We start from the raw sequence: 23,445 nt of genomic DNA, 5'->3' as shown, positions 1-23,445 counted from the left end.
CATGCAGTATACCTTTCCACACCAACATAAATCATTCACCCAAACAACAAGAAAAAAGAACCCAGTTAATCCTTATTCTTATTCATCTTGGCCTTCTTCTCCGCCAACCTCCTCTCCTTCTTCTTCCTCTTCCTCTCCTCCTTATCTACTCCACCCTCCCCATCACCATCAACCTCCATCGGCACCCCTTCACCCTCATCCTCATACTGCACCACATCCGGCTGCTCCTTGACCTCAAACTCCTTCGCATCCTCCCATTCCGCCCCGCCGTTCGTCTGCGCCGCACCGCCCTCAGCGCTCAAGTTCGCAAGCGCAAGATCCCTCCCCAGCACCTCACCCGCAAGACCGGCCTGCACGCGCTTGAGATTGTGCAGCATGAGGTTGGGCGCGGCGGCCGTCGTGCGCGAGACGGGGCCGTGCTCGCTGATGCCGGCGTTGGGTTGCAGTGCTGGGTCCGTGTTGGCGCGGTCGAGGTAGGCGGCGAGGAAGTCGTGCGCGGTTGATTGCGGGATGGGTTTGCTGGTGAGGATTGTTGTGGGGGGGAGGGGGGCGGGGATTGTTGTCATTTTGCTTGCTTTATTCTTCTTTTCTTGCGGATGTTGGTAGTGGTAGTGGTGGTGGTAGATTGTAGGTTGTGTAGATAGGTAGAGGTCGTAGGTAGGTAGATGTCAAGTGTCGTTAATCGAGTGTACTCCGTAAGTGTGGATCAATTGAGTAACAATACAAAATAAAAAAAATCTCCCTGTCTAGCAGTTTTGAGATATGAAGTTGTATATGAAGACTTGGGAAAGAAAAAAGTTCGGCCGGGATGGTCTGTGCACGTGCTCCGCCGGAGATTCGACTCAATTTCCAACTTCATCTCATCCACTCTCAATCAACCAACTCAACCTGGACACGTCCGCCACCACAACATCCACAACATCATGCTCTGTCTCCGGTGCAGGGCCCTGCCCTCTGCCTTTAAGGCTCCTGCTGCGCCAATTGCTCGGTATGTCTCTCAATCAGACAATTCAATACTCAATCTCCAATCTCCAATCTTCAACCCAGCCACATCGCAACACTCTCCCTCAACACCGCTCCTCACTCCCCTAACAACCCCCTCCAACAACAAAAGAAATACAATCCTAACCAAATAATAGATTCCAAACTCCCCGAGCAATCCAACCCACCCCCTTCCGCACCCTCTCAACAATCCACACCCCCCAACAATCCGTCCTCTCCGCCATCCGCCGCCCCTCCGCGTTCACCTCTCCCTCTCCCTCTTCATCTCTCTCCCCGAGTCTTCCTCTCTCGCCTAGTCTCGCCCTCCAAACCCGGTCTTTCTCAGCGAGTGCCCCCCTGACCGGCAAGCGCGCAACGTACAACCCGTCGCGACGGGTGCAGAAACGCCGTCATGGGTTCTTGGCGCGCCTGCGCTCTCGTGGGGGGAGATTGATTATCCAGCGGAGGAGGGCTAAGGGGAGGAAGAGTCTTAGTTGGTGATCTATTGGTTTATTCTGGCTCTTGATGTTATCTTAGGGGGTGAATACTTCTTCGATCTTGGCTTGTCTTGATTTGGTCAAGGGAAAGGGAAGGGAAGGACTGGGGATGATGATCGCCTGATCGCTACAGGCTTTCTTTTCTGTCCTGGGTTGTGTTCTTATAGATGTGTTTTCTTATTTTATTCTCTCGATTACGGGCCGAGGCCTACTGCTGAGTTCGTGCTCTTGAGATATGTCTTGCTGTGCCCTGCCTGGCCCACCCCGTGTACTATACATACATACATATGTACCTGTTTGTTTCTACTTCTACCTATCGGTATCATCCTGTCTCCGTGCTTGCTCTGATCTATGATTCCATTGTGCTAGAACCAGGTAAGACACTGCTTCGTAGCCGACACAGGTCATAAGTTACATATGGTCTATACAAAGTCACGTTCTACCCCCCAATGAGTAATACGCAGTAAAGGGAAAGCCTGGAAACAAGTCCATTTGTCTTATTCTTTTCGTTTCTCTTCTTTTCTTTTCTATCATATAGATCTAACAGCGGATCTAACATATCAAGCATCACTCATTTCCTCATCATCTTCAGATCCCGTCTCATACTCAGAGTCCTCCTCGGACTCCTCGTCGGCTTCTTCGCCGTCGACCTTCAGCCCGTAGTCGTCTTCAAACTCCTTGAGCGGCTGCACCTGGGGCTTGAATCCGGATTCTTGGAGGCCGTTCTTGATGTTCTGTAGTATCTAGTTAGCATATCTGATTGGGGGGAAAGATTCGAGAAGAAAAGAAGACGGGGGAACCATACCTCCTCCATCACAGTAGCACAAGTAACAACAATATTAGCCGTGTCCGGCGCAAACAAAGGCAGGATAATCTCCCTCAGAGCCTTCTTCACGTCCTCCACGCCCGTGTCCCGCACCTTCCGGAGCAGCTTCTCCTTGTAATCCGACGGCAGGTTGCGCACCACCTGGCGCGTGAAGCTGCCCAGCGCGGCGCTGGCGATCGTCGCCTGCTCGTTGGCGAAGCCGACCACGATGCTGCTGATCGCGCCCTCCATCATCAGCGGGTCGAAGGGCATCGCCCCGGATAGGTGGTCCTCGACGATCTGCTTGCTCGCTTCGAACGCCTTGTGCGCGTTCGGAGACCGGTACACGTCGAAGTTGACGAACCCTGTCTCGACGTTGTAGGCGAAGTTGGTGCCGTATGCCAGGCCCTTGCCGCGCACTGCAACCCACAACGGTCCCTCGACCGCGTTCATGTAGGCTGTTGCTACTAGCAAGGCGGGGAGGTTCGGGTCGTCGTGGGAGTCGAGACCGCGCGCGGTGGCGTACGCGAACGAGGAGTCGACGGTCGCCATGGGCACCACGTACGAGTGACCACCCAGGTTCCGGCCCGCTTCGCTCAGCAGAGGGCGTCGCGCGGTGATGGGCTGGAGAGCGCCTGGGGCGCCCAGTCGGTCGGTGAACGGCTTCCAGGCGGACACCGGGTTCGGAATCCGCTCGAGGTCGCCGATAACGAGCAAGCGCATGTTCTCGGGCTTGAAGATCGCCTCCCGGATCTCCTCCATGCGCGCCACGACGGTGTCGGGCTCGTCGGCCAGCTGGCGCTTGATGCGCTTGAGATAGCGAGCCTTGACCAGAGTGCTGCGGGCCCGCACGATCGACTCAGGCGCGTAGTGGACCATGACGTGCACGGCTGCGAGCATGTCGTCGCCGTTGCGCTTGGAGTCGGGCACGTCGGAGAGCAGGCGGCTGGTGATGGCGCGGAGTCTCTCCACGTCGAAGATCGAGTTCCAGGAGATCTCCTGGAGCCAGGCGATCGCCGTCTCGTACTTCTCGACCTCGACCTGGAAGGAGATGCGCAACATCTCCGAGTTGCCCATGGTCCTGGCTCCTTCCATAGTATAACCGACCGTATCGCGCTCCATCTCGACCACCACCTGCTCGAAGCTAATGATCTTGCCGTCGCGCTTGATCGGCACGTTGAAGAACGCTTCCGTGTACACGGACAGGAGGGGGCGGAGGTGGACCGGCACCGATTGGGCGGAGATCAGCAGGGAGAGCTGCACGAAGCTGCTGGGGATGTGCTCAAAGTGGATGAACAGCGGCAGGTCCGAACCGTCCGCATCGACGATCTGCTGAGCCTTGTGCACCGGGCGTCCCGCCTTGAGGGCCTCGCCGGATCGTGCGGTGGTCGACTCCACGAAATGGATGGACTCGATGCCAGGAATCTCGAACTTACCCAGCATCTCCTTCGGAATATCCTTATCGTTCTCCGCCTTGGCCTTTTCGAGGCGGTCCGCCAGCTCTTTCAACCCCTTCTCGCCCAGGCGCTTCTTCTGCGCTGCGACGCGAGACTCTTCCTCCTGTTTCAGCGTGTCGGACATCTTGGTGGACGGGACACCCAGGATGGTGACGTGGGGCGCATCAGAGATCCATTTCTTGATGAAGCTGCGCCATTCCGTCTCCTTCCATTGCTCGAGGGTGTCGTATTCTTTCAGGGTGGCAACATCCAGCATGGTCGAGCCGTCCCGCTTGCCGTACAGGAAGTCGGAGATGGCATACTCCGCAAACGAAGACGCGGAGCTCTCCGTGGAGAACTTCCAGGTCCGCCTCTGCCGGTCGATGCATTCCTTCAGGTACCTCATATCGAGCTCCTTGTCCATGGCTTCCTTAAGCACGTCGAAGAATCGCTTCTCCACCTCGGCCAGCTTCTCAGTCTCCACGCTCGTCAGCGTGAAGCGGATTTCGATGCTAGGGTGGTCGTCCGTGGCATAGAAAACCGCACTGGCCAGCTGCTCCTTTTCGACGAGGATATTATCCAGCAGGGAAGCAGACGACCCCGCCAGGTACTGAAGGGATACATTCAGCGCACCCGCTACAATGGCATGAGCTTCACTCTATCAAATGTGGCTCCTTATGAGGAGCCGGAGGGGGTGGGGGACAGGAGGTACTGACACTGAACCGGGTCGGAGCAATCAGGGCCCAGGAATCGAATCTCTATTTCACCAAAAGATTCATCTTCCTCCGGAAACTCCACCCTCGATAGGACTGACTTTTCCAGCGGCGGAGCCTGCTTCGAATCCACCCACGGGCGCTTAAAGGGCGACTCCGGGCTGGGAATCACGTCTAAGATGGTGTCTTCGAATTTATCCAAGACCTCCAGCATGTTCGCCTGGTCGACCTCACCGGTGATGACCAGACACAGGTTCCGCGGCTGGTACATCTCGCGATGGAACTCTCTGATGCGCTCCGCCGACAGGACCCGGAGCTGCTCCATCATCCCGCCGGTCTCGTACCGGAATCCGACTCCGGGGGGGTACGTCAATCGCCGAGCGGTCAGATCCATCAGCTCCGCCGCATTGTTCTGCACGCCCTGCATCTCCGAATAGACGACGCCGGCATCGTTTCCGGTGCCATCGATGTGGTGCACCTCGGTGTAGCAGCCCTCGTCGGTCAGGGTCGGCGCGATGACATGCTCCAGATAGATGGGCAGGATCTCCGCGAAGCCTTCCCAGCCTGCGGTATCCAGCGTATACGCGGTGTGATCGGTGGCTGTCCAGGCGTTAGTACTCGAATAGACCCGCGTGGCGAGCTTATCGAGAAATCCCTTGTATCTGTAGTTGCGCGACCCCATGAAGCACAGGTGTTCTAACGTGTGCGGGGCGCCCGAATCATCGGTGATCTCGGTGGCGAGGACGAAATACCCCGTCACCTTGGGACCCTGCTGGTCAATGACCACGACTCGCATGCCCGTGCGCTCCGATTCATATTGAACAAATTCGCTAGGCGAGTACTCCGGCTTGAACTTCTGGAGCAGCTTAAAGTGGGTTTGTTGACTGGGTGACATCTTGCGGAGGGAATTGGAGAATCTCTGGTGGCGTGTCTCGATCCGAGAACTGATCGTGACTTCTCGGAGCAATCTAGCGGGGGGCAGTCAGCCATTTATCCTTTCATGGGCTGTATGAGACGGGGGCGGGTGACGTCGTGAGAACACCATCCTCACGACCAAGTGGGGAGGGTCCTCCTTGTAGAACTGGAGGGCGACGAAGTAGAAAGAGGGGCAATAAAGCCAGAAGAATGACCCTCGAGGTGATGTCTATCATAGCCCTTCGGTCTCGTCTTTCGCATATGTCTTAGGCAGTCATAGCGCCGTCGTTCGTTCTTCTTTTTCTCCTCGACTTTTTCTTTTCCCACCCTTTCTTTCACTTTTTCTCCTCCCAAAGTCGTCTCCGTTCGCGGAATAGTAAAAAGAGGAGCAGACCAACTTACATTGAACGAGAGGAAAAAGCCCCAACCAAGCCTCGTAGGAACAAACGAAACGACACGTTGGACACTTCTTCACACAAGAGATGTATGAAACAGGAACAATTGGGTGAGAGAATGTCGGAAATGTGTCGTGGACCACGGACAGTTGACCTGCTGGAGAGGGGAGAAGTGGAGTTGACTCCAATCCAATCAAGACGAGTCCCAGAAGTATGTCCTTGGATTCAAGAGTTGATCACCAGAGAGCCTCAAAGGGGGTGATTTATATGGCGAGGAAGGTGTCCACATGGTCGCATCCTCTCCAGAGACGGATTTCATCAAAGAAAGAGCCAGAAGCAGCATTCCCAGACGACAGAGACCGAGTTGAACGCGTAGAGAAGAAGGGAAGACGGTGGATTCCATACGATGATCGCCATTTGGGCCTCAAAGGCGGTGAGGCGGACCTTCATCTGGCCTCTCTGCGTTGCTGTCTTCTTCACCATCCACTGCTCCACCTTGACTTCTGGTGACCCGACGTGTGATTTTCTCTCTGATCTGGATTATTTGTGGTCGGAAAAGACAATCGTATCCCAAGTGGAAACATGACGTCGAAACCGTCGGAGCAGGAGGTGTGCCAATCCGTCCTGGAATTCGTCGCCGATGGCACCTATCCAGCGTCGGAGCAGGTGATCGCCGCTGAATTTCCGGCGTCGGCTCTCAGTAATGAATTGGAGCTATTGGCAAAGGCGAGAGAGCAGGTGGAAGTAAGTGGAGATGCTCTACGGAACACGACGGAGGACTAATCCCCTACTTTGAATGACAGGCCGAGATTAGCTCACTGAGCCGGGGAAATGATTTCGACGCAGATGGATGGATTTCGCAAGCGAAGCAGCTTCATGCGGACATAGAACGGTCGAGGGTCACGGCCCGGGAGATTGTCGCGCAGCACGAGAACAGTAAACCGCTGCAGATGAAGGTCGAGGATGCCGCAGCCAAGGTCGGGTTGGTCGAGACGGAAATCGTGTTCAACGAGGCGGTGACGCGCGCCTTGGAGGAGGTACAGCGACTCTATCAGCAGCTCGAGGCTGGGCGGGGGACGCTGAGAGAGGGGCGGGTGATGAAGGCCATTGACACGTTGGAGGAGGTGGAACGATCCGTCAACCAGGACAGGCTGTTCTCCAACACCAATGTGATGCACGTCCTCTTTGAGAATGTTGCCGAATTGCGACGGGAGATCATTGTGTCCCTTCATACGCGCTGGGCGGAGCAGTTGAATGTCGACAAGAAACAGCGCAAGTTGGAAGTCGTGGATAACAGCGGTAAGGGTGTGCTCCAAATACATGATGGGCGACTCGAGTTAAGTGTTTACTAGGAAACTCTCTCGACGAGACTATCTCGGCATTGTCTCGTCTGAAACTGCTTGCGGCGGCCAACGACAAATTCCAGAATGACCTCATATCCGCAGTTGTCGAGCCTATCCTGGTGCCGAGTCGCGATGGGTACAGTCGCGCGCTACAGGTGAACAATTCCTCGCTACAAGTCGGACCGGAGCCATCGGAAGCAACGGTTTCTGAGGTCCTGGACCGCATAGCCACGGTCTTGGATTTCTTACGGCAGTGCCTCCCGTCGGCTGTTGTCGACCCCTTCTCGGCGAATTTCATCCCGACGCTCTCCTCCAAGGTGATCGCGTCGTGGTTATCCTCGGCGATTCCTACAGAACTAACCGGCCTGGGCGACTTTGAACGCATGTTGGACGATGTCCTCGGAGTCGCCAAGAAGATTGAGTCCCTAGGGTGGCAAGGTCAGGAAGAACTCGTTTCCTGGGTCAACCAAGCGCCTCGTCTCTGGCTGGCCCGACGCCGGGTCGATTCGTTGGACCAGGTTCGCAAAGTCCTTGCTGCGAGCCAAGGTACCACCCAGCAAGTGGAAAGGGTGGAAAAAGAGCAAGTCTCCCAGGAAGACGATGTCTTACTGGAGAAGGCCCCGTCCGATGACTGGGATGCGGAGTGGGATGACGATGAAGACGACTCCAAAGCACCGAAGACGAACACACAGGACGATGAGGAAGATGTTAGCGCTTGGGGGCTGGACGACGAAGCGAAAGAGGAGGCTGGTGCAGCCGCTGACGACGATGACGAAGCTGATGCCTGGGGCTGGGGTGACGAGGATCAGGAGGAGGAGGCACAGGAGGATCCACCGCACAAGAAATCAAGTGCGGCCAACCCGGTGAACGGCAAGCAGTCGGCGCCCTCTTCTACTTCTCCCAAAGAGATTACCCTGAGAGAGGTATACACGGTCACAGACATCCCTGCGTCCATCCTCCGGATTGTTCTGCAGCAAGTGCAAGACGCAGAGGCCATTTCACAGCCGACGTAGGTCCCCATCAACTCCCAGTGCATGTCGGTTACTGACCTATCTTTTCCAGACACTCCCACCCCCGTGTGGTCGCTTCGGGGGCCGGTCTTCTCGCCCTTCCCACGCTGGTCCTCGCCATGTTCAAAGCCACGGCGTCGTCCTTCTACGGCATGAAGCTGAGCTCCGGTCAGATGTATCTGTACAACGATAGCCTATACCTAGCCGATCAGATCCGTGGGATCGTGGAGGAGCATCAGCTCACCCGGCTCGAGCCGGACATCGAGGCGCTGGCCAAATTCGGCAAATTCGCCTACACCAAGGAGATGCAGACGCAACGCACGATCGTGACCGATCTCCTCGACGGCGCCCAAGGATTCGGCCAATGCTCCGAGCAACCTTTCCTAGGCGAGTGCGAGAACGCCGTAAGCGCCGCGGTGGACCGAATTCGAGACGTTTACAAAGAGTGGCAACCGATCCTCTCCCATTCCGCACTCCTCCAATCAATCGGGTCGCTGGTGTCCACGATAATCAACAAGATGATCATCGACATCGAGGACCTCGGAGACATCTCAGAGCCCCAGTCTCAACGGCTGGTGGAATTCTGCAGTCGGGTCTCCCAGCTGGAGGATCTGTTCGTGCCCCGATCGTCTGACCACGGGGAGCGGGAGCCGGTCCCCATGACGGCAGTCTACGTGCGCAACTGGCTCAAGTTCCAATACCTCGTCAACATCCTGGAGAGCTCGCTGGCCGACATCAAGTTCCTGTGGGTGGAAGGGGAACTCCGGCTGGAATTTTCGCCCGACGAAGTCGTCGACTTGATCGAGGCCTTGTTCGCCGAGTCGGACTACCGGCGCAAGGCCATTGCGGAGATCCGGCGTGTCTCTCGACAGGAGGGGTTGGGGATGTGAGGAGACTCTATATAAACCACATTATTTTGCATATACGGGTCAGCTAAGCAGTTGAATTATAATATTTCTCATTTATTACCCCACCTTCCGTCTATGTACATCTCTCTATGAAGGCACGCGCCAGGACAGATGGTGGTCAACGATAGGCAGGCGTAAGGCAACAATACGACTAGTGAGTGAGGCGCAGGCAACCAGTAACCCTATAGACGCTAAAAGAGTTAACGCGCTCCAGTTTCCGCCGCATATGTATATTAACCCATCTATGTCCCGTTTACGGATCAACATTTCTATTCTCTTTATAACTGCATTTGAATACTCTTTCATTGTCGTGTCGTTGTTGATTTGACGTTTTGGAACATCATTTCTCGTCAGGATCTTTCTCAAAAGGCAAAATCATGCATGCCTATCAGTCTTCACTCTCATTCCTTTCCCTACCTGCAGAGATCCGCCGTATGATCTATGTCGAGTATTTCAGACCAATCTCTATGGGCCGAAGACCCTACCGTCGACTCATCAACAAAGACGCTCTCGCTATCCTGCGAGTCTGTCGTCTGGTCTATCAGGAGGCAGAGCCACTTGCGATCCCTAATTTGGAGATTAAGTGTAATGGAAACGCCGACGTGATCGATCTTCTGAGTAAAATGAGCCCGGTACAGATCACCCAGCTACGAAATCTGAGAGTTTGGCAGTTTGCCGTGGGCTTCAAACTTTTTTCTGGTGACGACGATTCCCAGTCGGATGCACCTGAGGGAGGCCGGGAAGACATGAGCATCAGCGACGACGACGACGACGACGACGACGACTCAGCGACAGAAGCTGTTCAGTACTTCCATCTCGGCGCGGTCCTTGGACTGTTTCCGGGCCTGCAGCTTGACCTCCTTAGAGTACACTGCGGAGTTGGTGGAGGCCCTTACACGGCTATACACAATTCGCATTGCTTCCAGTCTCTTCTTGAGGCTGATGGCTACCAACGGCTGTGGATGGATGCGACGACGGGCGACTCGGAGCCATGGGATGACATATTATCTTTGGAAACATGGCACGACAGTATTATCACTCGGTTCCGCCCATACTCGCATTGGAGAGTCCGACTGAATGTGCCTTCCTACGCAGACGATCTAGTGGATGGATTACAGCAAAACAAAGAATGGGAGAGTCTCCAGGCCGGGAGGATCGATCTGGTAGTGAACGAAGACAGTGATGAGAGTGACGGCGACAGTGATCTTGACACTGACTGCGAAGGTACTGTGGGCATTGTGATTGACCGAGGTGATGCGGACGTTGCGGTCAAGCGAGATGACTCTCCAGTATTGAGATGCGTTTACGTCGACCGCAATGGTCCAAGTCCGAGGTTCTACAAGAAAGTATCGGACGCTCTCCGGAAGCTGTTTCGTGAAAACAGCTGGGAGGCTATCAAAGCCATGGATGGATTTTACGATGGCGCTGCTGATTGTGATTCTGAGGGAGGTACGGTATATGCAGACTACTGGTGATGAATTTTTCTACAGGTCGTAATAGTGTACCAGTTCAATTAGTTGGCAACTATAATATTTCCACTGAACCTGCGTGACTGCGCAAATTGTTACTATCTAGCATCCATGTTGATGATTCTATAGAGGATCAGCAGGTTATACGCAGTAGACTCCCATCTACCATAGAAAACATCCAAAGGTGATGAAGCAAAATTTATGTAGATTATCCTAATATTATTCTAAAAATGAAACCACAATCAAATTATAAATACCTATAGCATATATATATTTGTATCAATATCAACATCTACAGTAGATGTAGGCGGGGAATCTCCGCGCTTGGCGCAAGTGGCCGCATCGCCGGCCGTAATTTTTTCTCTTCCTTTTGCGCTTCATTTGCCCGCCTCATCGACCGAGATTTCCAACCCAGTTCAACCCATCTTTCCACCCTTTTTTTTTCTCGTCACGTCGTCAAGATGAACGGGGATCACGAAATGTCAGGCGATGCCTCGCAGGCCGCCCAGCGACAAGTTCGTGTGCAGCTCACGAGCAAACAGGAAGATGTCGCCCTCCCCGAGAATACCGGCCCCATCTTGGTGCCCACCGGTGAGTTCACCCTGCAGGTTCATATGGAATATCAAGTAGGCCAATGCTGACGAATGGCTCGGTAGGTCTTCGGAGATATGCGCTGTCGACGCTGGTCAACAACCTGCTGGGGAGCGAGAAACCCATCCCGTTCGAATTTTTGGTGAACGGCGCTTTCCTGCGCACCTCCATCGACGAATACCTGACGGCCAATGGCATCTCCGCCGAAACCACGCTGGAGATCGAGTACGTCCGGGCCTTGATCCCGCCGCTACACATCGCCTCCTTTGAGCACGATGACTGGGTCAGCTCGGTGGACGTGCTCTCTGCGACGTCGCCCGCCGCCTCGAAGGCGTCGGCGACGGTGTCTCCCGGCCAGGAACGGATCCTGTCCGGCAGCTACGATGGTCTGCTCCGGGTGTGGAACATGTCGTCGCAGGTGGTCGCGACGTCGCCGGCCCCCGCGGACGGAGGACACACGGCGTCCATCAAAGCGGCGAAGTTCATCTCGCCCAACGCGATCGCATCGACCGGGCTGGACCGCACGGTGCGCGTGTGGAAGTACGCCGAACACGCCGACGGCTTCTCCGGCACCATTACCCCGCAGCTGGAGCTGTACGGCCACAAGTCCGCCGTCAACTCGCTGGCCGTGCATGCGCCCTCGAACCGCATGCTGACCGGCTCAGCCGACCACAGCGTCGGGTTCTGGTCGACGAAGAAGGGCGATGCCCCAGCCGCGCCGGAGAACCTGCTCCCGTCCGTCGCATCGAGGAGCGCCAAGCGACGCAAGGTGGGCTCCTCCGTGAGCGCACCGCAACGGGGTCCCCTGTCGCTGATGTCGGCGCACACGGCGCCCGTGTCGGCGGCCATCTTCGACGCGACGGACGCCACGGTCGGCTATTCGACCTCGTGGGACCACTCGCTGCGCACGTGGGACCTGGTCACGGGCTCCCTGGTCGACACGCGGAGCACGGCCCACGCGCTGCTGTCGCTGGAGCATCTCCCCGAACACCACCTCCTCGCGGCGGGAACCTCCGCGCGCCACATCACGCTCATCGACCCGCGCGCGTCGGCGACGACCATCGCGGCAATGACGCTGCGCGGGCACACCAACGCCGTGGTGTCGCTCGCACGCGACCCGCAGAGCGCGTATGGGCTCATCAGCGGGAGCCACGACGGGACGTGCCGGATCTGGGACATCCGGGCGACCAAGACGGACAAGGACGGGGTGGTGGGCGAGAGTGTCTACTCTATCGGGCGGAAGAGCCAGGAGGAGGCGGGGCGGGGCGAGGCCAAGCGCGTGGGCGGCGAGGGCGTCAAGGTGTTTGGCGTGTGCTGGGACGCGGCGGTGGGCATCGTCAGTGCGGGCGAGGACAAGCGCATCCAGATCAACCGCGGCGAGGGGGTGCTGTCATCGGTGTAGGATTGAGGCGTTGCACATATGGGCCGGGCGTTTGGCTGGATGAAAAGTTGTTTTCTGTTTACTAGTTTATTATCTTGACCTTAATGCTGGTTCTTTTTCCATCTTCTTTTATTGTTCACTCTAGTTGTACGTCGTAGTTGATTGTCAGATGTGGTATCCGTTATTGATTGATAGATTCAATATCTACATATAGTACATTCCACGAAAAGAAAAAAGCGAAACAAAACATAAGTACAGAGATAAAAGATCAACGCCATTCCACGCCCTCATAAAGGTCAACCATAGGAGGGAACAATGCCAGCACCAGACAGACAGACAGCTCAAAGTCTCCTGTCGATACGGTTGAGCTTGACCGCGTTTTGGATCTAAAACCAATCATTAGCACATATCCCCTCATCCATGTACAGCAATTGAGCGCAAGCACAACAACCCCATCCAAAGAAACCAAATCAAACCAGAAGAAGGGGAGAAAAGGAAGAAAGAAAAAAACAAACCTGGCTTCTCGTCCGCTGCCCCCTCACCGGCAAGCCCAGCGCATGCCGTCTCCCACGATAAGTGCCCGTCTCCTTGAGCCGCTTGATATTATCGAGGACGGATCTCCGGAGATCGTTCTCGATCTTCATGTCGGAGAGGGCGGCGGTGATGTCGAGGACTTGCTTGTTGGCGAGCTCGCCGACTTTGCAGGTGGGGTGGATGTAGAAGCGGGCGAGGAGACGGGAGGAGGTGTTGTGGCCGATGCCGAAGAAGGATTCGAGGGATTTCTGTGTATTGTATTTCAGTTAGGAGGGGTTCGTTGGGTTGTGCTGGATGGTCGCGATGGTTGGTAACGGTGGTGTGGGTGGTGTGGTGCTTGCCTTGACGAGACTCCGCTCGGGGAAGTTGACTCCTAGGAGGAAGACCTATATTTGTTAGTGGATTGAGTGGTGGGATTATGGAAAGGGATATACACTTACCATGTTGACGACTGGACGCGATGAGAGTGTCTGTATATCGTCCAAATCAATACACCTCAAGATGAAGCGTAACCAAGGAAGAAATTCAGCCAGGAGGAATATTTCTCCGACCAAGATAGAGCAGGCTTGGCATTCTCCGCATCTGGCCCGCACCCTGTCTATTGCAAGCTGTCCTTGTTCCCTTCCCTTCCCCAGTCCTTTCCCAATCTCCCTTTCTCATCAATCTGGTTTTCCTTCAATTGGGTTATTTGAGAGACAACCATGAATTTCCGCAACCTTTTTCTGACGGTCTTTTTGGCCTTTGCGGTTGGATTCGCTCTGGTCCATGCTGAGGAATCCAAGGAGCCGCGCGGGCCGAAGATTACCAGTAAGGTGGGTTACATTACATTATCTACGTTGATTGTGAAGGGACATACTGACAATGGATGATAGGTCTACTTTGATATCGAGCATGGTGGTAAGCCCATGGGCCGTGTCGTGCTTGGTTTGTATGGCAAGACCGTTCCCGAGGTATATTCTCTTTACCCCCGAATACAGATGCGAAAGCTAATGGTTGATAGACTGCTGAGAACTTCCGGTATGGAATGAATTACCCATCAAGATGAATGTTCATTTCTAACTGTATGATAGTGCCCTCGCGACCGGCGAGAAGGGCTTTGGCTATGAGGGTTCGACCTTCCACCGCGTTATCAAGAACTTCATGATCCAGGGTGGTGACTTTACCCGTGGTGATGGTATGTCTTACTACAATCGAATGATCAAAGATATACTGACGATTTCAGGTACCGGTGGCAAGTCGATCTACGGCGACAAGTTCAAGGACGAGAACTTCAAGATCCGTCACACGCGCAAGGGCCTGCTCAGCATGGCCAACGCCGGCAAGGACACCAACGGATCGCAGTTCTTCATCACGACCGTGCCAACTCCGTATGTTCTACCCTTACCCCCCCGCCCCGCCAGGAGGGTCTTCATTTGCTGATAGTGTGAAGCTGGCTGGATGGCCGCCACGTGGTGTTCGGCGAAGTCCTCGAAGGCTACGAGGTGGTCGAGGCCGTGGAGAACGTGGACAAGAACCCCGGCGACAAGCCCAAGGAGACGATCAAGGTGGTGAAGAGTGGCGAGCTGGAATCAGGGGCCAAAGGTAGCCACGAGGAGCTCTAAACGCCTGTTCCGTCCCCCTCCCTCTCCGTGCTGCGTTCCTGAAGATATCCACCGTGTGCTGATGGGTGTTGGGGGTTCTTCTTCCCCTGGTTGCGTTGGCGCTTGAAGACGAGACTGCCGACGACTTTGCCGAATACTCGGACACCGTGACGGAGGCGACAGAGACGGAGACGTTGACGTCTTCGTCTTCGACGTGGTACGTGGGGAAGATGCTGGTGTTGGTGGTGCTGGTCGGAATGCTGGTGGTGTATATCAAGAACCATGGACAGAAGAAGGAGTCGGACCAGAAGAGCATGGTGTGATGTATTTTTCAGTGACTAACCATTAACAATATGAGGACATTGCCACCTAGTGACATTCGCCGTAAATTCGGGGCCGTAATGGAGGGGATAGAGTTTGGTCGGGACCAACGCCGTGGCAAATAAACAGGGAGATAGTAAGGTGGCGAAATCCTTTGGACGGTGGTTGGCTGTATGCATCTATGGATGGAGAGAGAGAGAGAGAGAGAGAATGTGGGGAAGACATCCAGCAACCAGGATGGGGATAGATCGGCTGCATGATGCATTCAGTCTATCTAGTTAATGGTTTGGTCAATAGTATTATAGTATTATAGTAGGTAGTATAGTAGTATAGTAGTATAGTAGTATATCTATACCTGGAGGTATCAGCAGAGACTGTCGGTATTGAAGGTATTGAAAGTATAGAAGAAAGGCTGGACCGTTTCGAGAATACATCGATACGGGGACAAGAACGAGGAACTCGGTGGTTCCTCTGGTACGCTGTGGGTATCGTATTTTTCCCCTTCTTTTTTTTCTCTTTTTTTCTTTCTTTTCGCCTCCAAAGACACAATGATTGTTAAAGAAAAAGATCAAATAGAATATATATCATGTATAATAAATATAAAATCATTCGTCTATATAGAATATTACAAAAGAATTGACAAGAGTAAAAATCGTGACTGTCAACAAAAGAAAAAAAAAAGAAATCAAAAAGAAAACCGACCGAGCTGGAATTTGCCCGTCCGCCTTTTTTTTTTCCCACTTCGCCTCTTTCTTCCTCTTCCTCTTCTCTTCTTCTCTTCCTCTCTTCCTCTCTTCTACATCCATCTTCATTCAATCACTTCTCTCTCTCTTCTCTCTTCTCTTCTTCCTTCCTCTCCTCTCTCCCATCATCTTGATTTCTTTCTCATCCTCTTGTCTTGATTTTCCTTCTTTCCTTTCCTCCTTTACATTAGAGGTTTAGATCCGGAAGATCACTTGGCTTCTTCATCTACATCTTTTTTGATTCTTGTTCCTCGTTTTACTCTTCTTCTCCCTCTCTATTCAGACCTTCGCTTGATCTTCTTTGGTCCGGTACGTCTTGACTTCTAGTTCCTCCCTGTGTTACTGCTCGACTCTTTTTCGCTTCGTTTTATAGAGAAAAACCGGATTCGCTTTCGGCTTCATCTCCCTCTTTTTCACCTTCCGGTCTGGTACACAAAACTCACCGTCTCTTCTCTGCATAGATACACATCTCCATTCCAACAGAAAAAAGTCGATTTCCAACCCGTACGTTGCTCCTCCATCTCTCTTCCTCGTTCCCCTCCTTTTTCCCTCCACATCTGGTTTTTTTTTTTCACTTTCGTTTCTTCGTCGTTCGCCCCTGGGTCTCTTCTATCCGTTTCTCTGCTTCCCCCCCACAGTTTTCTCTCCCATCATCACACTAACATCTCTCTCGCTAGAAATCTTCATCATGGCCGACGGTTTGCAAATGGGAAACCTTTCCCTCAACGAGTCTCAGCACGCGCCCGCGGGTCCTCCCCCCAACACCGGCCGCGCTGCCTACATCCCTCCCCATCTGCGTTCGCGTCCCATGGGCGCTGGCGCCAACTTGGACGGTGCCGCTCCCCCACCCGGTCCCGCCGCCGGCCCCGGCTACGGTGCCCCTAGGTGTGTATTCTTCCTTATTCTCAATCCCCCGCCACCATCCAAGCATAGATTGTGCTAACCGGTAGATTTCGTCCGTCTTACAGAGGTGGCTCTCGCGGCGGTAACTGGGCCCATGCCAACGATTTCAGCCCTCGCGGTCCCAATGGTAACACCAGCTGGAGCTCCACTGAAGGCTCGCGCCATGCCTTTGATCCCAATGCTTACGGAAACCCAGGTCACGGAGGTTCTGGTGGTGGCTCTTCCTACGCTTCCCGCGGCGGCTCCGGCGACGGCCAGTGGCGCGATGGAAAGCACATCCCCGGTCCCGCCAACCCTCGCGTCGAGATCGAGCTGTTCGGTGCCCCCGACGACCCCTCCAAGCAGAACACCGGCATCAACTTCTCCAACTACGACGACATCCCCGTCGAGGCGTCCGGCCAGAACGTCCCCGAGCCCGTCAACGCCTTCACTAACCCGCCCCTGGATGACCACCTGATCACCAACATCAAGCTCGCCAGCTACCAGACCCCCACCCCCGTCCAGAAGTACTCCATCCCCATCGTCATGAACGGTCGCGACCTGATGGCCTGTGCCCAGACCGGTTCCGGTAAGACCGGTGGTTTCCTCTTCCCCATCCTGTCCCAGGCCTTCCAGAACGGCCCCTCCCAGGCCCCCGCCCAGGCCCCCGGTCAGTTCAGCTACGGCCGCCAGCGCAAGGCCTACCCCACCTCCCTCATCCTGGCCCCCACCCGCGAACTCGTCTCCCAGATCTTCGACGAGGCCCGCAAGTTCGCCTACCGCTCCTGGGTCCGTCCCTGCGTCGTCTACGGCGGTGCCGACATCGGCTCCCAGCTGCGCCAGATCGAGCGCGGTTGCGATCTGCTCGTCGCCACCCCCGGCCGTCTCGTCGATCTCATCGAGCGTGGCCGCATCTCCCTCATGAACATCAAGTACCTCATTCTCGATGAGGCCGACCGGATGCTGGACATGGGTTTCGAGCCCCAGATCCGCCGCATCGTCGAGGGCGAGGACATGCCCAACGTCACCGACCGCCAGACCCTCATGTTTTCCGCCACCTTCCCCCGCGACATCCAGATGCTCGCCCGCGACTTCCTCAAGGACTACGTCTTCCTCTCCGTTGGCCGTGTCGGTTCCACCTCCGAGAACATCACCCAGAAGGTCGAGTACGTCGAGGACCAGGACAAGCGCTCCGTGCTGCTCGACATCCTCCACACCCACGGCACCACCGGTCTGACCCTCATCTTCGTCGAGACCAAGCGCATGGCCGACTCCCTGTCCGATTTCTTGCTCAACCAGCGCTTCCCCGCCACCGCCATTCACGGTGACCGCACCCAGCGCGAGCGTGAGCGCGCCCTCGACCTCTTCCGGTCCGGCCGCTGCCCCATCCTCGTGGCCACCGCCGTCGCCGCCCGTGGTCTGGATATCCCCAACGTCACCCACGTCATCAACTACGATCTGCCCACCGACATCGACGACTACGTCCATCGTATCGGTCGTACCGGTCGTGCCGGTAACACCGGTATCGCCACCGCCTTCTTCAACCGCGGCAACCGCGGCGTCGTCCGCGACCTGCTCGACCTCCTGAAGGAGGCCCACCAGGAGGTCCCCGCCTTCCTGGAGAGCATCGCCCGTGAGGGTAGCGGCTTCGGTGGTGGTCGTGGCGGTAGCCGTGGCGGTCGTGGTCGCGGCGGCGGTGCCACCCGTGACGCCCGTCGCTTCACCAGCAACCCCAGCGGTGGCGGTGCGCCCTCCTTCGGCGGCGGCGCCAGCTACGGCGGCGCTGGTGGTGCCAGCTACGGCGGTAGCTACGGCGGTGGTGCGGCCTACGGCGGCAGCGGCGGCTACGGTGGCGGCTACGGTGGTGGTGGTGGTGGTAGCTACGGCAACCCCTCCGGCTCTACCGGTCCGTCGTCCTGGTGGTAAATATTCTACCATCTCCACACAGTACACAAAAAAAAGTTGTGGTCTCTTGACGAGGCTTTCGGGTCCGGTTGATTCCTTCTAGGTTTCTTGCCCCCCGTTGTCTGTTCTCGATTTGTGCTTTTTGACGGGATACGATCAAGTCCTCCTGAGTCTCTTTCTGTCTCCTTTTCTGCTCCCGTGTTCTGCTTGTCTTTTTTAATCCCTTTTTTTTATTTCTTTTTTTATCGTTCATCTTCATTGCTTATTTGCAAAAAAGGATCTCGGGACCGGCTTTGTCATGACCGCCACGACTTTTGTGTTTTTTTTAGAACACCTTTGCTTTATCTTTTCCTTCTGTTCGTTTTCTTGATGTTCCTGCTTTTCTTGCTCGCTTTTTCCTCCTGCTTTAGACATGGTCTTCGATGTGGTCCGATCTCATCATCTTGCTGCTCCTGATTGTATTTCTATTATGATCGTGAGCGTCAAGATCGGCATTGCGTGGATGTCATAGATTGCGTTGTCTTTCTCCTGCGACCGCTTGCACCAGATACCCTTTGTTGTTTTCAGGCGGCCATTGTGGAGATTCCGCTTGAGGGACACATGCCGGGCCGGCGAGCCGGCGTTTCGTGTTCTTTGAAAACAAAAGTGCTGTTTATGATTTCATCTGCTTGGTGCTGTGGCAGCTACATCGACCGTGTCTTCCAACATAGAATTGACCGTTTTATCAATTTCTTCTTCTGTTTTCTTTTTTGTTTTCGGTCTTTCCTGGCAGGTTGTCTGCTTGTCTTCCATGTTTCTCGCGTTTCTGCTCTGGCTCGTGTTGTTCCTTGCTGGACTGTTCCGTCTGGGATGTACGGGATAGAGGGAAAGGGAACTCATTGCATTTCTATCTGGCGTTTGGCTGGAGCGTGCGGTGTCCACATGAAGGAACGGTTTGCTAGATTGGAGGGTTTCCCGCCTGGGTGGATCCTCGTTGTCTAGTTTCTGCGTCGAACCCGGGGAGAGTAGGCGCTTGTATTCGCCAAGTTCTCCTGGGTCTGTCGCGTCCATCGCAGTTTCGGTGCGCCGGAGATGGCCCTGTTTCAGGGGTCTCGCGAGCCGGGGAGTTAGCATTGATCCAAACAAAAAGTTTGATGCTCGTCTTATTCTTTTACTATCTGCGTAGGGTTTCGTAAATGAGGTCGAGGAACATCCTTAATCCCAGGTTATGGAAGTTCGTAGTACGATCAGGATAGGTCTTTTCTCCACGCAAAAATACAAGCGACGACATTATATAGCCACTAAGACTTCAACATCCCCTAGTGCTAAGTATGGGACAATTTCTTGTCCTGTATATGTTCTTGTAGCAGTGGTTTAATCGTTTGATTTTGTACGGAATACACAGGTTTATATATATGTAACCCGGTGTCCTGGACTATGTGGGTGAGGATTGATGAATGATCAAAGTTTAATATGGATGGTTTGAATGGGATAATTGCATGAAGAATTCGAGGTGTCGAATATACAGCTAGGAGGAAATGCTGTAATTATGTGGTCGGTGTTAGTTGGACTGGCTATATATATGGCGTGTATGTGGGTGTTCCATTATATAGACCTGGTTATATGAGGAGACACAGATATATATCACCAAGACAGAGACATATCAACAGGCTTGAAATTTGAAAAAATGTCAAAATCATGGCTTTTGGCGATTGAATCTATTATTACAAATTTATTTACTCGAATTTATTATTTAAAGATAGATCAATGTTGAAGTAAAAGCCAACCGTGGTGTAGAGTCGTACCCCGGTAGAGAAAAGATACAGAATCATCGGGAGGGATCACACCTCAGGCTCACCACCGGAATTTCATCCATTCATTCCTTTCTTTCTCCTCCTTGAACCTCATCCTCTAATTCTCTTCCATCCCCCCCTCTGCCCCCCTTTCTCATCCCAATTCCCTTCTCTTTTCTTTTCTTTTGTTTCATTTTCTCCCTCCCGATGACGGAACCTGTTTAACCTCCATCATCACTCACCTTCCTCCCAGCCAACTTCCGCTTTTCCTCCCCCCGACGACCGTTCCCAGCCTCTCGCCCTGCTAAACCGGCCACACCCTACGACAATCCCTTCGCCTCCCCCATCAGGCTCATCGGACTAGAAAGTCAAGCAGAGCGGTCTCGCTCACCACCGGACGGAAAAGCCATTGCGGACTGTGACCCAACAACCCCCTCTCAAATCCCGCGATGGCCGACGTCGAAAGTACGGTCGCGGACGACTCCTTCCCCCCCTCCGAAGCCCAAGATGACCAGCAAACGCACAACATGACGGTCGGCACGAGGCGCCAGGCGAATGGCACGATCGGGTCGGTCTACTCGGGCAACAAGATCCGACACCTCAAGAAAGAAGACGGTATCCCCCTGTGGCGCAAGGACATCCAGTACCAGTTCTTGAAGAACGTCTTTGAGGACAAGACCCCCGTCTTCACGCGGTATCCGGACGGCGAGAAGGGTTTGGACTTTGCGGATATCTATATCGATGCGATGGCTAGGAGTAGCAAGACGAGTAAGATCTTGAAGGATAAGTTGCAGAATGATAAACAGGCGGCGATCAGTATGGCGATGGTGTGTTTGCTGGTTAACTTTGGGAGGATGAATACTACGCTCAATTGTATGTGTTCCTACCTGCCTAGATATCGGCCCTTTGGCCGGTCCCTTCGCGGCCCCTTGTGATCGCGTACAATACTGACACCATGACCTCTGCAGTCTTCCCCGAAATGCGAGCCCAGCTGCGAACATACCACTCCATCCCCTCGCTCCAGGCGCACCAGGATCCCAATGCCTACAAACAGCTACAGGATGCGCCTCGTCTCAAGTCCATCCTCAAGGGCGCATCGGAGGATGTCGACCAGCCAAATACCCTCGAGAAGATCCGACGCCATAACGTCCCCCGAACCAACCCCGTCAACCTCATCTTTGTGCTGGCCCAGTACGCCCCCAAGGTGTCGGAGCTGCACTTCTTCCCCCCGCGCGATTTCTTCGACCTGGTCATGAGGGCCACCCTCAGCAGCAAGACCCGGGCGCGTGCCTTCCTCTGGCTGATGTGGTGGTATCTTGAGAGCGATTTCTCCCGGGAGGCGGCCCTCAACAACCCCTTCGGTCCCGGTCTGGATGGCGAGGGAACCGGCGGCTTGCCCATCAAGGTTCCCAATTTCGAGAGCCTCACCGAGGAGCAGGCGAACGAAGAGAATGTGGATACCCAGGAAGAGATGGAATACGGAGAAGCCAAGCGGTTGGAACGGAAGCGTGAGTTCCGCGAGACACAATCTTTTGAATGTTCTCCCCCGGACTAACCCCCAACTCTTAGGTATCTTGGACGAGGATGAGCCTCTTCCCCGGGTGGTCAAGCGGCCCAAAAAAGGTATGCCGGCACACCCACCCGTGGACGGAATCCATGTAACTGATATACGGCGCTACAGAATTCGGCTACGATGACGACCAAGCGTCGGGTGATCTGTCGGGCATCGCTTCTGGTAAGTGCTTCCGGTGACGGAACACAGGCCCGGCTGTAGCTGACATCTATCCAGGTCGCGGCGATGGACGTGGCTCGGCCATGTCAACTCCCATGCATCCCTCCGCAAAGCGGTATCCACCCGACGAGGATGAGGACCTCTTGACTCCCGCACAGTCAGCCCGGTCGCGGTACAAGCGGCCAAAGCGGGAGTCCTCGCTCACCCGCGCCGTCGGGCAGCAGCGTCTCATCCTCAAGACCAAGATGGAACAGACCCCCGACGGGTCATCCCCAGCACCTCCAGGTTCTAGCCACCCAGTGTTGAACCGTTTTGTCACGGACTCTTCTCTGACGCAGCAAAACACAGCGCGCCGTCCCCGTCCCTTGACGCAGCACCAGCTGGCCGTCGAGCAGAACCGCCGCCAGCGCATCGAGTACATCCTGGCCAAGCGAAGGAACGAGGCATACCGGATGCTTCGCGCGAAACGGGAGACGGAGATCCCCTTCGCCCGCTACGGCCGTCTTCTGGAGCCGCTGCCCGACGGCTACGACACGGAGGATGACGAGAGCTCCTGGGGCAAGGGCGGGATCCTCCCCAACCCCGAGGAGGAGGAGGACTACGGCGAATGCGCCAGCTACTACCTGTCGGTCGTCCGCAAGGCCTCCCGGCGACTGGACCGGTGGGACTACGAGGACGCCAACGGGCCGAAGAAAGACCGCAAGAAGGAGCGCGAAGAGCGCCAGAAGGCGAAGCAGACCACCCTGGCCCTGGAGCATTCCCTGGACCTGGGGGGTCGGGCCCCCACCTCGGCGCGGAGCCGCGCCCGGGCGGCCCGCAATGCCCGCCGCAAGCTCGCCGAGGCCGCGGGTGCGACGACCGCCACCGGCGCATCGGGCTCGACGTCCACCCCGCGCCCCAAGAGCAACCGCAGCCGGCCCAGTCGCGGGGGGCGGGGGCTGCCGCGAACCCCGCCGGTGACGCCGGCAAGGACGGACTCGACGCGCGACACCTGCCGGACCACGATGCCTCGTCCATGCCCGCCGATGGCGAGGACGGACTGGACGACATCGACCGGGAGCTCCTGGGAGAAGGCAGCGGCGACGAGGACGACGGGCCCGTCGTTCGCGACGACCGCAATGCCCCCGTCGGGGAGCGAGGCGACGCGGACAGCTTCATGGGCGAAGTCGGGGACGAGGACGCCGACGCCCTCTCGTCGGACGATGACGGCGACGACGATGATCTGGACGAAGGCGACGCCGACGAGAATTCATCGACGTTCGACGGAGGCCATGGGTCCGGGGCTAGCGACGCCTCCTCCGTCGCGGGCGATGGCCCTGGCCCCGCCCCCGACACGCACGACAGCGCAGATCGTCACCGTGCCGCGGACGACCAGGACCACGAGACCATGGACGACCGGGAATAAAATCTGGTCGGGGGTTGGAAATGCTCGACGGGGTGTGCTGAAGTCGTCTCTCTTACTGTTGCACCATTTTGTTTGCTCTCTTTCTCTTTCTCTTTTCTTCGCCTTCTTCTCCCCATCGTTAATATTT

The 23,445-nt window shown here is 55.3% G+C and overlaps 9 protein-coding genes across 9 annotated transcripts; 6 read left to right on the top strand and 3 right to left on the bottom strand.

The window, feature by feature from the left end:
• Positions 1–65: 65 nt before the first annotated feature.
• P168DRAFT_283889 (uncharacterized protein) lies at positions 66–566 on the bottom strand (the record flags this gene model as incomplete). Its single annotated transcript, XM_024836092.1, has 1 exon — positions 66–566. The coding sequence occupies one exon, from the start codon at positions 564–566 to the stop codon at positions 66–68; it is 501 nt and encodes a 166-aa protein (XP_024690735.1).
• Positions 567–923: 357 nt separating this feature from the next.
• Positions 924–1,771, top strand: P168DRAFT_306333 (mitochondrial 54S ribosomal protein bL34m; the record flags this gene model as incomplete). Its single annotated transcript, XM_024839015.1, has 2 exons — positions 924–988; positions 1,140–1,771. The coding sequence occupies 2 exons, from the start codon at positions 924–926 to the stop codon at positions 1,480–1,482; spliced, it is 408 nt and encodes a 135-aa protein (XP_024690734.1). The 3' UTR covers positions 1,483–1,771.
• A 267-nt stretch (positions 1,772–2,038) lies between these two features.
• Positions 2,039–5,327, bottom strand: P168DRAFT_241105 (putative zinc metalloprotease; the record flags this gene model as incomplete). Its single annotated transcript, XM_024833748.1, has 3 exons — positions 2,039–2,212; positions 2,284–4,355; positions 4,436–5,327. 3 exons carry the CDS (start codon positions 5,325–5,327, stop codon positions 2,039–2,041), a joined length of 3,138 nt encoding a protein of 1,045 aa, XP_024690733.1.
• Positions 5,328–6,237: 910 nt separating this feature from the next.
• On the top strand, positions 6,238–9,039 carry P168DRAFT_329109 (uncharacterized protein). The gene is made up of 4 exons (XM_024841428.1): positions 6,238–6,486; positions 6,546–7,041; positions 7,095–8,094; positions 8,148–9,039. Exons 1-4 carry the CDS (start codon positions 6,325–6,327, stop codon positions 8,983–8,985), a joined length of 2,496 nt encoding a protein of 831 aa, XP_024690732.1. The 5' UTR covers positions 6,238–6,324; the 3' UTR covers positions 8,986–9,039.
• A 431-nt stretch (positions 9,040–9,470) lies between these two features.
• Positions 9,471–10,478, top strand: P168DRAFT_329108 (uncharacterized protein; the record flags this gene model as incomplete). The annotated part of the gene is made up of 1 exon (XM_024841427.1): positions 9,471–10,478. The coding sequence occupies one exon, from the start codon at positions 9,471–9,473 to the stop codon at positions 10,476–10,478; it is 1,008 nt and encodes a 335-aa protein (XP_024690731.1).
• Positions 10,479–10,875: 397 nt separating this feature from the next.
• P168DRAFT_257257 (WD repeat WDR12/YTM1 family ribosome biogenesis protein) lies at positions 10,876–12,555 on the top strand. Its single transcript, XM_024834547.1, has 2 exons — positions 10,876–11,063; positions 11,129–12,555. Exons 1-2 carry the CDS (start codon positions 10,934–10,936, stop codon positions 12,463–12,465), a joined length of 1,467 nt encoding a protein of 488 aa, XP_024690730.1. The 5' UTR covers positions 10,876–10,933; the 3' UTR covers positions 12,466–12,555.
• Positions 12,556–12,608: 53 nt separating this feature from the next.
• P168DRAFT_257255 (mitochondrial 37S ribosomal protein uS13m) lies at positions 12,609–13,622 on the bottom strand. Its single transcript, XM_024834546.1, has 4 exons — positions 13,419–13,622; positions 13,320–13,364; positions 12,960–13,226; positions 12,609–12,830 (listed from the first exon to the last, which is right to left on the bottom strand). The coding sequence occupies exons 1-4, from the start codon at positions 13,419–13,421 to the stop codon at positions 12,786–12,788; spliced, it is 360 nt and encodes a 119-aa protein (XP_024690729.1). The 5' UTR covers positions 13,422–13,622; the 3' UTR covers positions 12,609–12,785.
• On the top strand, positions 13,593–14,935 carry P168DRAFT_292241 (putative peptidyl-prolyl cis-trans isomerase). The gene is made up of 6 exons (XM_024837553.1): positions 13,593–13,790; positions 13,851–13,928; positions 13,979–13,995; positions 14,049–14,152; positions 14,201–14,345; positions 14,408–14,935. Exons 1-6 carry the CDS (start codon positions 13,680–13,682, stop codon positions 14,577–14,579), a joined length of 627 nt encoding a protein of 208 aa, XP_024690728.1. The 5' UTR covers positions 13,593–13,679; the 3' UTR covers positions 14,580–14,935.
• A 1,375-nt stretch (positions 14,936–16,310) lies between these two features.
• Positions 16,311–23,318, top strand: P168DRAFT_298775 (DEAD/DEAH box helicase; the record flags this gene model as incomplete). The annotated part of the gene is made up of 8 exons (XM_024838297.1): positions 16,311–16,507; positions 16,591–18,410; positions 19,272–19,389; positions 20,648–21,054; positions 21,150–21,689; positions 21,751–21,804; positions 21,971–22,762; positions 22,816–23,318. 8 exons carry the CDS (start codon positions 16,311–16,313, stop codon positions 23,316–23,318), a joined length of 4,431 nt encoding a protein of 1,476 aa, XP_024690727.1.
• Positions 23,319–23,445: the final 127 nt, after the last annotated feature.

The sequence above is a fragment of the Aspergillus campestris genome (assembly GCF_002847485.1).
Source record: "Aspergillus campestris IBT 28561 chromosome Unknown P168scaffold_10, whole genome shotgun sequence".
In the NCBI taxonomy this organism is placed as follows: Eukaryota; Fungi; Ascomycota; class Eurotiomycetes; order Eurotiales; family Aspergillaceae; genus Aspergillus; species Aspergillus campestris.
This window is presented reverse-complemented; position numbering and strand designations above follow the sequence as displayed.